Raw genomic sequence first — 12,158 nt, forward strand, 5'->3', positions numbered from 1 at the left:
CCAGGCAAAAGGGAAGGAGCTCTCATGCCAAACACTGGGCCTGACGCACACACACACACACACACACACACACATTCAGACACTCGTGTGTAGAAAAGAGGAATCTGGCGGGAGCTGCAGCCTTTGTGAGTGAGGTGGGGTATCTGGTATTGGGGAAGTGGGAGTGATTGGGCAGGGCACTAACTGTTTTTCACTTCCCTCCGAGCTGACTGCCAACGCAAACTCCGGCAGATAGAAAGTCAATACGCTGACCCCCTCTGAACCTGAGAGGTCTGCACGCCTGCGGCTCTCCTGTAGTTCATATTTCTGCTGCTGCCACGGCTGTTTCATTGATTCTCTATCCGTTTGTCGATGATGCCCAGTCTGCTGAGAGATACAGGGACTGTACCAGTATAATATTTCAGATTTCACTTTTTGGCTCCATATTCATAGTCTTATTAGCTTAAAGTAAGTGAAAAATATACCGGTGCATTTCAATGTGTGTCTCGGTGAAAACTGCCAGTATGAGGTGTCATTATTCTTTATTTTTGAATGCTGCAATCTGCCGCAGCCTGTCTTCCAAAAATACTAAAATTCACCTCCAGGAAATAAATTGAGAGTTGAGAGTTATATTGAAATGATCTCATCCATCTGGCAGTCCTTGTTTTTTTACTTTCTCTTCACATGGAGATTCACTTCAAAAGCAAATGTTTCCTAAGTCTACACTGTCATCTGACAAATGAAAGCAATAACGCCAAAATAATAGAAAGATATGAAAAGAGGCACAGCATGTAAAAGAGATGAATTTATCTCAAGCTGCTCCAACATTAACATAAGTTTGTGCATCACATAACATGACTGCTGAAATCAGCCTTGTATTTTTCGGATAATACCTCAGTTCTTGTGCTGAAATAAAACATACAATGCAGGACTTATAAAGTATTTTTATGTGATAACACTTTTATCTGAATACCTTCTTCACCGCTTTTCAAATCAAAATCAATTGACTGCAGACAGCTTTTCTTCCCTTATGAAAAAGTATTTTTTCACTTAGTTTGCAAAATAAATAACTTTGCAAGTCATTTCTGAAGGTTTGATGGATGGTTCAAAGGAGTTGCAGCATCAAGGTTGGCTACGACGATAGTTTCTGTGATTTATTTTAGGAACACTCGCCAAATGTGTGTTGCCCAAATAAACAATGCTCATTCTGGCTGTCTTGCTCATTTCCTTGTGATCTACGCTGACAGTTCAATGAGTGTGTGTGTGTGCTGATGTGTGTGGGCTTGTAAATTAAGGACAGCACTGGAGGCGACGTGGATGTGTGTGTCGCTGCCGCTTTTTCTTTTACGAACACACACGTCTTTCAAATATGAATAATCTAAACAGGGGGAGATGAAAGTGTCCTTTTGCCATGCAGGCTCACAGGAACATCAACATGTTCCCACACACACACACACACACACACACACACACACACACACACACACACACACACACACACACACACACACACACACACACACACACACACACACACACACACACACACACACACACACACACACACACACACACACACACACACACACACACACACACACACACACACACACACACACACACACACACACACACACACACACACACACACACACACACACACACACACACACACACACACACACACACAATGGAGGAGCTATACAGGAAACTAGTGTGCCACAGCTGCACAGGTAACCAGAACACACACAAAGGAAAGTGAATCTTCCTGCAACCACCTCACTGTTACTCAATCTGAACAATACCCAGAGCATGGCACAGTCAAACATCTGAAACATGAGCCAGTAGAGAGTGAGCAAAAACAAGCTAAATATGACTTACTTGCTGGTGAGGGGGTGCTGTATCCACTCATGGGGAGTCCCGCGAGCGCTGGTGGGGACAGGCTCCCCAACATGTGGGGGAAGAAGTAGGAGTAAGTGGGCATGGGGAAGCCATGGAGGTGAGGGTTGCCCTTCCCTGCCATGATGGCTCAGTCCACCTCCAGTCACAGAAAGACCACCGTAAAAAGATCTAACGGAGGCGAATAGAAGTCAGTGTGGATTCCTGGTTTAATCCCCCATAGGGGCTCTGCATGAGTAGATATTCCAATAGACTGCCAAGCGGGAAAAAAAATCTCCTTATGATTTGGAAACTTGAGTAATGGCGTCCTTAAAAAGGCTGCAGTGATTGCACAAAAAAAATCCTGCTGGTTTATGAATGTGTGTGTTAAGGGTGTACAAAGATACACAAGGTAGAAGTATACAAGAGGACTGTAGAGTGTTTTATCCTTCCTTTCTCTGGTATTGTGAAACCGTTTGAAAGGTCTTATTTGCGAGAGGCGTCGGGGTGGCTGGAAACTAGCAAGGCCATTCCTTATCGTTAAGATGAAAGGGGGGGGGGGGGCGTAAAAAGAGACAGGAGGCAAGTTGAGGCAAGAACAGGTGACTTTGACGGCTGCAGTGCAGGAGTTGGGATAGTGGCGATGGGGTTGCTTAGTGGCCGTGATGTTTCCACGGGAGCGGAGATTCACTCTTCCACTGCGGAGCGCTCCTCGGGAATGCGCCGATCACATGATGCCAGGACAAAGCTCTTCTCCTTGGACGAGCATCTTCTCTGCAGCCTGTGAAGAACAAACAGATCATTTAGCGCGTTAATGACAAGGTAAAGAGATGTTTTCCCTTTATACTTAAGTGCTTTAGCAAAACAGTCCTTTTCTTTTGACACTAATTAATGGTAATGTCTGAATTTGGATGTTACGAAAACACCCCCCTCTGCCTTAATTATCTAATGGAGTGTTAAAGCTGTGAGAGAGAGCAGTGGGTGTGTGATGTCTCCTCGCAGCTTTGTGCGCTCACACACACACACGCTCATTAACAGTGACAGACTACAAATACTGTGGGAGACGAGCCAACACATAACTGAAGAGAGCAACACAAAGGGAAACTTCGCTAATTACACCCGTCGCAGAAGCCAGAGGTGAGACCCAAGGCACCGATCTGGGACCACTAGAGATTTCTACTGCCGAGTACTTCCAAATTAAAAAGCAAGACGTGTACAAACAGACCTGTAACCAAAGCAGAAAGCACATACGCACACAAGGGCGCTGACAACTAAACACCCGGAGAACACAATTACCATAAAAATCGTACACTAGCAACACAGTATATACAAAAGTAAGAGCAGCGCCTCTTCAAAACTGCTTGTCATAACATGAGCCTGATATATTTTCTTACTGTAATGACCTTTTAAGAATCAGTGGATGACATGCACAGCAGTACAAGTAAAATCATTGCAAAACACACTCTCACACACACATGGAGTGCAGTGAAATAGCAGGAGGAATGTGTCCTTGCATGAATAGTGTTGCTTAAGAATGTGGCACTGTAGCATGAATCACACCAGGACATCATGGATGAACTCCTGTAAAGAGAGAAGGGTCAACTCCGACATGTTTGTGTGCCTGTTCCCACTTGAATGGTGTACATAAAGCATTGTGATATGACAGGCGAGAGGTGCACAGTGGTGGCAGCCATGTGACAAATTAAAGGAAAAACCCAACGAAGTGTTTCAACACATGCAGGTAGAAAAGCTTCTGTGCTGCTTAGGCGTGTACTGAACTTAACCAGTGTGATGGACAACAAGAGACTCTATTATTTGGTGTTTACATGGTGTTGTGGAAAAATACTTTTAGAAGGCCAGTCCAAAATCCCCACTGGAAATCAATTGTCTTGAGATCTTGTGACTATGCAGGATAAGGATCCCTTTCATAAGTCGTAATGTGGAAACATATGGATGCTGCAAGGAAGATGGGTTTGTATTTGTATTTAAACAACATGTTTAGCTTATTCTGTTACGTATCCCATTTGGGAAGCACTACATGAATCCATCGACCACATGAAGGTGGCGAAATGTAATGTTAACGGAAGTGAAACTTAATGCATGTAACCGCCCTGTAATTTCGACCAGGTCCTAAATGTTTTTGTTCTACCTTTGACCATGCTACACTCTCACATCTATTTTTGTTAAAATTGGGCCATTATTTATTGCTCAATCCTGCCAAGAGACAAACATAACATCCTTACAGGGGGTAAATAGCTGAGGGAATGATGGTATAAATAGGTTTCCACATCAGAATACTTCAAAGATTATGTTGTGTCCGGTATATACAGTGAAACTTAATGCATGTAACCGCCCTGTAATTTCAACCAGGTCCTAAATATTTTTGTTCAACCTTTGACCATGCTACACTCTCACGTCTATTTTTGTTAAAATTGGGCCATTATTTATTGCTCAATCCTGCCAAGAGACAAACATAACATCCTAGCTGAGGGAATGATGGTATAAATAGGTTTCCACATCAGAATACTTCAAAGATTACTGTATGTTGTGTCCGGTATGGAAGAATCGGAATTTGTAATGTTTAGGTTTCAATTATTCAGATTTCAGGGTTAGGTTTAGTTAGGGTTGTTTGGCAGCTGCATCGGTTCAGATTAACTGAGGTTGTAAAATTGGTCGCCATCATCCTCACTTGCGATTAACTACAAACTCGACTTCAAATCCTACAAATGGACTCCTGGTGGAAAGCTTTTCTAGTGGTGCTGTTTTATTCTCTTGCATCACATCTCTTGTATGGCTCATTTCCATCACTTTCCCATATATCATGTTTTAAAACAAAAACTGTCTCTTTGAGTCTTTGTCTCAGCAGGAGTATTGCTCAGCCAGTATTACAATATCACATTCTTTGCTGTCTGAAAGCTGTTCTTAGTAATTCCATAGGGGCTCAGTGCTATACCCGTGCCTGTTTCTGCATGTGTGTGTGACGATATACTTGCATGTAGGGAAAATGAGTAATAACTTATGAGATCTACAGTAAGAATGTCTGAGTGTGGTGTATCTGGAGCCGTAATATGTCTCTTAATCAGATGGAGAGCTGATTTTATGGGATTGGCCTTTTATTAGCCGCCTTATTTTTATTGATCGGCGCTCTGTTGTCGCGGCGAGCTGCTGTGTGTCAGGGGTTGTGGGCTGGACGGTGCGATTGTATTAGGCCGAAAGCTTTAACAGCACTTTTTAAAGCCCAGGGGAGTTAAGATATAGCTTTATTTGCTTTTAAAGCCTCCGCCCTCTCCCGAGCAGACTCCTATTAAACCAGGAGAGAGTTAAGGCAACATAGTAACCTGTGAGATATTATTCCTGGTTCCATAATGCAGAGTAATACACAACCATTACCATTATGAAATGCGGCTTTTATACACTGGTCTGGTCATGTAAAATGCAGCAGCATTGTCAGAAATGCACACTGAGGTGATGTAAAGCCATATATATTTTAATGCAACAGCCAGAGGCCATAGATGCTCAACTGTGTGTTTCAACTACAACTCACCGGGACACTAGCAGAACCCACAGGCTGGAAATGGGCCACTTCCTTCAGCGTTATTATTACGGCGTGAAGTCTGAGCGCCATAAGAAGCCGTTATGATTGATAAGCAACATCAAACATTACAGTGCACTCACACCTGAAAGAAGTTTGTTGTAGTACACCCAAAGCTAGTTATTTTTTACTGATGCTGCAGTAAATAGACGGGGTTATTGTTGTTTGGTACACAGGAAGTGGCTGCAGCACGACTTTACTATATTTTGCGATGGATAGGAACAGACTGAAGGTGGTCCAAGTTAATAATAATATCAGGGTTGTGTGCAGGCATTGTGTGTTTAAGTAAATAGAGTGAGAGATAACGTCGCTAAAATAAGAAGCTTGGCTAATAAAATCACAAAGCATCCCATCTAAGTGTCACTAAAAGAGCCATTTCATATCAACTCAATATTTTCTTACAACACTACAGCTATTATTTGTAACATAAACATTGTGAAAATAACAATTTAATTAAAGTATGTTGTGTTTTTTCAATATTAGTCCTATTAATCATAAGTGTCACAATGATCATTTGTTTGTACATCTATAAAATACAAACAATGTAAATAAATATAAATTAAAATAAATGGAAAATTCCTCCTTTTAAATAAGAGTAGTTAAATGTTAATTAAAAAATGTATAGAATTGATCAACAGTAAAGTTTTAATATAACAAATTAGAGTAAAAATAGAGATTACCGATAAAAAATATATAGCTATAAATAATAAGTGTATGCACAAGATAAGTAAATGGCATAGGAGGATTTACTGAGTCCCTGGGTGTTTCTCAATGTCGAGGACGCTTCCTTGGTAGGACATGTCTTCCGAGTCCTTCAGAAGCGAGGCAAGAATCCTTCCTAGCCTCGGAATTGAAGAATGGTGGACCGCGGAGGATACACATGTGCAGCCTCGAAATTTCCCGCAACGAAGGACGCCGGCCTCGGTAGAATTCCAAGGATCCTAGACATTGGAACAGTCCTTCGGCGGGACTCGATGACGTAGCATCCTTGAAATAGTGGCTCTGGAGGAGCCTTCCTCGACATTGAGAAACACCCCCTGTGTCTGTATCTGAGAGCAAGCTAACAATATCTGACTGGTGTTGCTGAAGCATTTCAAAACACATTATATAATCAGTGGTCCTTATTGCACTCATCCATGCACACACACACACACACACACACACACACACACACACACACACACACACACACACACACACACACACACACACACACACACACACACACACACACACACACACACACACACACACACACACACACACACACACACACACACACACACACACACACACACACACACACACACACACACACACACACACACACACACACACACACACACACACACACACACACACACACACACTAAAGCCACAACAGAGTGTGTACAGAGGCAGAATGAAACTGAGCACCTGTATAATCTCTCCACCAGCTATAAGGACCAAACGCACGCACAAATACACAACCGGAAAAAATCTCCCACTTCCTTACAGAGCCCCTCCTCCAACACACACGGACGCGCACATGACCAATGAGGGCACGAGATAAGTTTGTGCACAGATGGAAGGCTGACAGGCAGGTAGGCCATCCAGTTATTTTAGCCGAGCCGGCTCAAATGATTGGTCGTGCTTTTTACAGCGCCACGGCTTCCACAGATGACATATTGTTTATGTATTTATTGTCAAAGCACTTAAGATATTCATTGCTATCGGGATGTTAAGAGCATTCCATGGAATATAACAAAAAGTGTTTCTGAAATAAATTACATACCCCACCTTTAAGTAAAGGATTTTAGTTCACTGTGTACAGTATATGCACATTTCTACTCAGCAAGAACCCACATCTTCTAACTCACTCTCCTTCAAAAACACACACACACACTAATCTCGGCGGGCAGCTGCCTCCTGCTGTATGATGCATGTGTTCTATATGATACTGCTGACACACAAGGTCGTTGATATGTAGAAGAAGAAAGGGGATCAGTTGTGCATAATGCTCTACTTTAGCTGCTCTTCTTCATAGCATATAGATGTGCTCAAGTGCTGTCAAGGAGGACAAGTAATGTCTCACATGCATAAGTAACTGAAAGTTGATAAGATATAGGCGTAAAACAAGCATAACAAGGGGGAATGAGAGCTATCTGTATGCCGGTGTATGCATAAAACATTTATTCACACACTTGTTTATGCACTTACAGCTATATAACTGAGACTACTGTAGTCTAAAAACTGAAAATATAGCGTGCATTAAGAGGCAACGCAGTAGTGCAGCCTATAGAAGTGAGTAGGGGACCTGGGGCTTAGAATCGAGCCATTAATGTACATCTTTTCATAGAGTTTCTAACAATTCCTCTGCAGACTCCATTTGTATAGCCTCATCTTTAGCCCCTATCTGCCAAGTTCATTTCAACGAGAGCAAAGGGGCAAGAATCTCCCGAGGGAATGTACGTGATCACTTTACACTAAAATAAACAAACCATCTGGGTCGCTTGGTCTTTACTCTGTGTTTGGCTAGTAACAGCCAGAGAGAAAGCAGGGTCAGAGGTCATGGGGCACAGGAGATTGTAATTGGATGTGACAGCAAATGCTGAATTAGTAATCAGAAAAGGCAGCAAATGGCAGCGCGAGGTCGAGATGGACAACGCAGAAAACCGAGCCGCAGGGGACGGCAAATGCAACGCATGACATACAGACACACTCGGATGCGTCATAAATAGACAGGCGTGCACTATAGAGCAGGGTTCAATCTATACACACACGAGCACACAAGTTCAAAGTGTCACTGAGAGAGACATTGGTTGTTGTCAAGGCTTGGGGGGAAAAAAACATAGGGTGATCTTTGAGATGATAAGCCACACACACACACGCAAATGAACAAACACACACACAGCAACATCTACAATGTACATCTCTCGTGAGGACCAATTATCCGTGACGTTGGGGTTGCTAGTGCCACATCTCTCAGGAGGAGCAGCTGGTGGTCAGCGGCAGGCAGAAGCACACGTCAATGTGTTGCTAATGCTATGGAGTCCAGTGGGATTAGACACATATGCTAATGCTACATGGAGCATGATTACACAGGAAGGATCCTTTAGCATGTCATTTCTTTAGCTGCCAATAAGAGCACTTTCTCAGACAGACAATGCTCCTCTCTTAAAGAAATACATCACGCACAAAAGGACCATTTAAAAATATCACTTACTCACGCATGTATCCTTTAATTCTTCAAGAAAACTCACTTGCATAACTCCTTAAAAAGACTAAGAAGTGTATGAAAAACTAGGGGTCAGGGATAAATAACACTTTTGTAGTGCAGTAAGAGTTTGTACATGGATGTTTTGGATATAATTTATCAAGGTGTTCTTTTCCATTTTGAGTGTTTGTTCTTGGAAAGGATTCAGAAAAAACGTTTAATTCAACACTGGGTAAGTAGTTGAAAAACCAAGGGTAATTTACTTTAACCCTTAAATGGATTCTGTATACTGGGGGAAACTGTCATTTGACAGGCTGTGTTCATATATGGGTGTTCTATTGGTGTTGTATGGGTTTAGTTGGGTCTAATAACAGTGTAATATAGGTGAAATATCAGTGTAACATGGGTATAATAGAGGTGTCATAGGGGTGTATTAATTTGTAATGTGTGTGTTATAACAGTGTAATATGTGTCTAATAATGTTATAATATGGTGTAGGAGGGGTGTATTCATGTGTATATATTTGTGTACATTTGTATTATTGTATTTGGGATTGTTGGAAACGTTATTTCGATCTCTCCGTCTGTACACACAAACTGACAGATTGCCATTAAAGTTTACTTTTACTTTTGATATGGGTGTAACCTAGAAAATAGCGATAGCAATCATTTGATTTCCCAAAATATTTATATATGATAACAGTGAGGACTAATAAAGGTATTCTGATTCTAATATACTACTCCTTTGTAAATTCATTAAACAATGGGAATTATAAACAGTGAGCTGATTATGGCATTGCTCAGAGATTTGTAGTTCAGCTTACAACAGCCTGCGGTAAAAAATATTGAATTGTAATTAACCCAGTGCCAAGTCAATTGCTATCACGTTGTTATACCTGCTATTTTATTAATGTTTCCCCTTTGCTGCAGGCATGTCATTTAAATATCTCCAATGTGCTGCACCTGCTGATTCCAATGAAGGACATGCTGCTTCAGATATACTTACTCTGGTAATTGTCTTCCCCATGATGACACTATTTCTCCATTCAAGGGTGAGAATCAGATGACATGGATAGTCTCTCTTTGATTTGTACAAAAGCCTCACCACAGGGAGGGATACAGGCTGCTAGCTAGAGTGTGTGAGGGTCTGTAACAGTGCAGAGTGTGTGAGGGTCTGTAACAGCGCAGAGTGTGTGAGGGTCTGTAACAGCGCAGAGTGTGTGAGGGTCTGTAACAGCGCAGAGTGTGTGAGGATCTGTAACAGCGCAGAGTGTGTGAGGGTCTGTAACAGCGCAGAGTGTGTGAGGGTCTGTAACAGCGCAGAGTGGGCTCAGACTGCAGCCTGTGTGCGGTGTTAACTATAATGGAAGTCTCTCAAGCACGATGCATTGCATTTTTTATAAGGACAGCAGTGTGGTGTACGGGAGGGGATGTGCGTGCATGAGTGTGTCCGTACAGCGCATTCAGAGGTATGTGTGTGTATCAACAAGTGTCTGAGCGAGTGGGCGTTGTGTGCGGTCACGCATGTGTGTGTGCATTTGTGCTTATTAATACGTGCCCTTGTCAATTCCTGTACTACATTTGCATGTCATCCTATTGCCCCGGGGAGTGTCTTACAGTACAGTATGCTGCATTTACTGTACATTACTGGCTCAGAAGGGATGGGTTTTGCATAAAAGACTAGACCACATCTTGTGATGGGAAGAGGCAGAGAAGGACACTTTGACACGTCACTAACGCGGGACATCAGATGTGAATTATTTAGGCGTTACGTAAGGATATAGAAGCTTGGCTAGAAATAGTTTACACCACTTTACCTTGGATTACCTTTGTACTAAGAGATAATGGAGATACATTAAATATAGGTCGAAGAATTGCAAAAACTAATCAACCAACCAACCCGAACCCTAACCAGTAACCTTATATAGGAAAGTAGCATCCCATCAGTACTATATAGTTGTGCAGTTAACAAGCAGTCTTTAAAGGGGACATATTATGCAATTTCTTCTGACCATAAATGTATTTTGGGTATCTGTAGTTATTTATTTACTATTTTGATCTCATACATTTGTTGACCCTGTGTCTGCTACGTTCCATTTTAGCTCCTGAGTCTTTAAACGCCTTTCCCAAGTCTGCTGCGGTTTGCTTTGTGAGAAAAGAATGGCACACCTTTGTAAAGGTAGATACTCAGAAGGGTGGCAGTTTATTATAATGAGCCTGCATGTGACAGAGGAAGGGGAGCCAAATCTGAATAACTTGATGATTCAATAGATTGGTCTATTTGAGTGTATCCTGTATTTTTTATATTGTGTATTTGTCTTTGCTACTGTTGATATGTATATATTACTGTTTATTTTTTATGTTTATAAAAAAAAACTTAAATTAAATTGTATTATATGGTTTTTATATATTTTTTTACAGCTGTGAGAAATCTATTTCCCAATTGGGGATGAATTAAGTACTGTTTATCTAATATAATATATCTAATCTAATGTACAGTCACTGGAGGTATTAATAGTCTTACAAAAAGTCACCCACACTTCCCTTCTAGGAAAGGTTGGGCCAAACGCAAGTATATCCAAACATTTGTGTATTAAATCTGGTCTCTTAATAGTTACAATAGCTTCTATTATTCGTTTGATCCCTGTCCAATAAGCATGACATAACATTAGTATGTTGTCCTATTTCCTAAACAGCCTTACATCGATATAAGGAGAGGATTCATTCCAGCTCCTCCCAACTATCTGACCCTAAAATACTTCCAGTCCAGTGCTCCTTCCCCCTGCGTGGCTGAGATGATCAGAGCGAGCTGAGGCATTGTGGGGGAGAGAGCAGGAGGTGGGAGTTACTTCTCAATGACAGCCAGAAAAGTGTGGCGCAAGAAGGCTAAAAGGGTGCTAAGTGCACACCCAGGGCGGTGAGAATCCTCAGCCGTTTTGCCAAGGCCCCCTGTGGGGTGAATCCACTTGTCAGCGGAGCAGGCTGGGTGACATTTCTGCTTCACCTCAGAAAGGTCAGCCTTTCATTATCTCAAATGCCAGCAAGCACTGCACCTGCAAAAAAATAAACCCAGGGATGAGCTGTGTGGGGTGTCTCTGTGTGTGTGTGTGTGTGTGTGTGGTGTGTGTGTGTGTGTGTGTGTGTGTGTGTGTGTGTGTGTGTGTGTGTGTGTGTGTGTGTGTGTGTGTGTGACTGTGTGTGTGTGTGTGACTGTGTGTGTGACTGTGTGTGTGTGTGTCTGTGAGAGACTGTGTGTGTGTGTGTCTGTGAGAGACTGTGTGTGTGTGTGTCTGTGAGAGACTGTGTGTGTGTGTGTGTGTGTGTGTGTGCGTGTGTGAGACTGTGTGTGTGAGACTGTGTGTGTGTGTGTGTGTGTGTGTGTGTGTGTGTGTGTGTGTGTGTGTAGCCTGCTTCCCTCACAGATAATGAGCGCCACTGTGGCTGTCCGTGCAGAACTGGACCATCTGCCCACCTGCCTGCCTGCATGAATATGGACCCATAAACACACATTCAC

General features: G+C 42.3%; 1 protein-coding gene across 1 annotated transcript in view; it reads right to left on the minus strand.

Annotated features, from left to right (window-relative positions):
- Nucleotides 1–12,158, minus strand: part of raraa (retinoic acid receptor, alpha a) — a 150,198-nt gene that overhangs the window by 78,135 nt on the left and 59,905 nt on the right. Inside the window, 1 exon segment of the mRNA XM_034119297.1 lies at nucleotides 1,861–2,638. Within this exon segment, the coding sequence (XP_033975188.1) occupies nucleotides 1,861–2,002 (142 nt within the window). The 5' untranslated portion in view covers nucleotides 2,003–2,638.

This window comes from Trematomus bernacchii, unplaced genomic scaffold, assembly GCF_902827165.1.
Source record: "Trematomus bernacchii unplaced genomic scaffold, fTreBer1.1, whole genome shotgun sequence".
Lineage (NCBI taxonomy): Eukaryota > Metazoa > Chordata > Actinopteri > Perciformes > Nototheniidae > Trematomus > Trematomus bernacchii.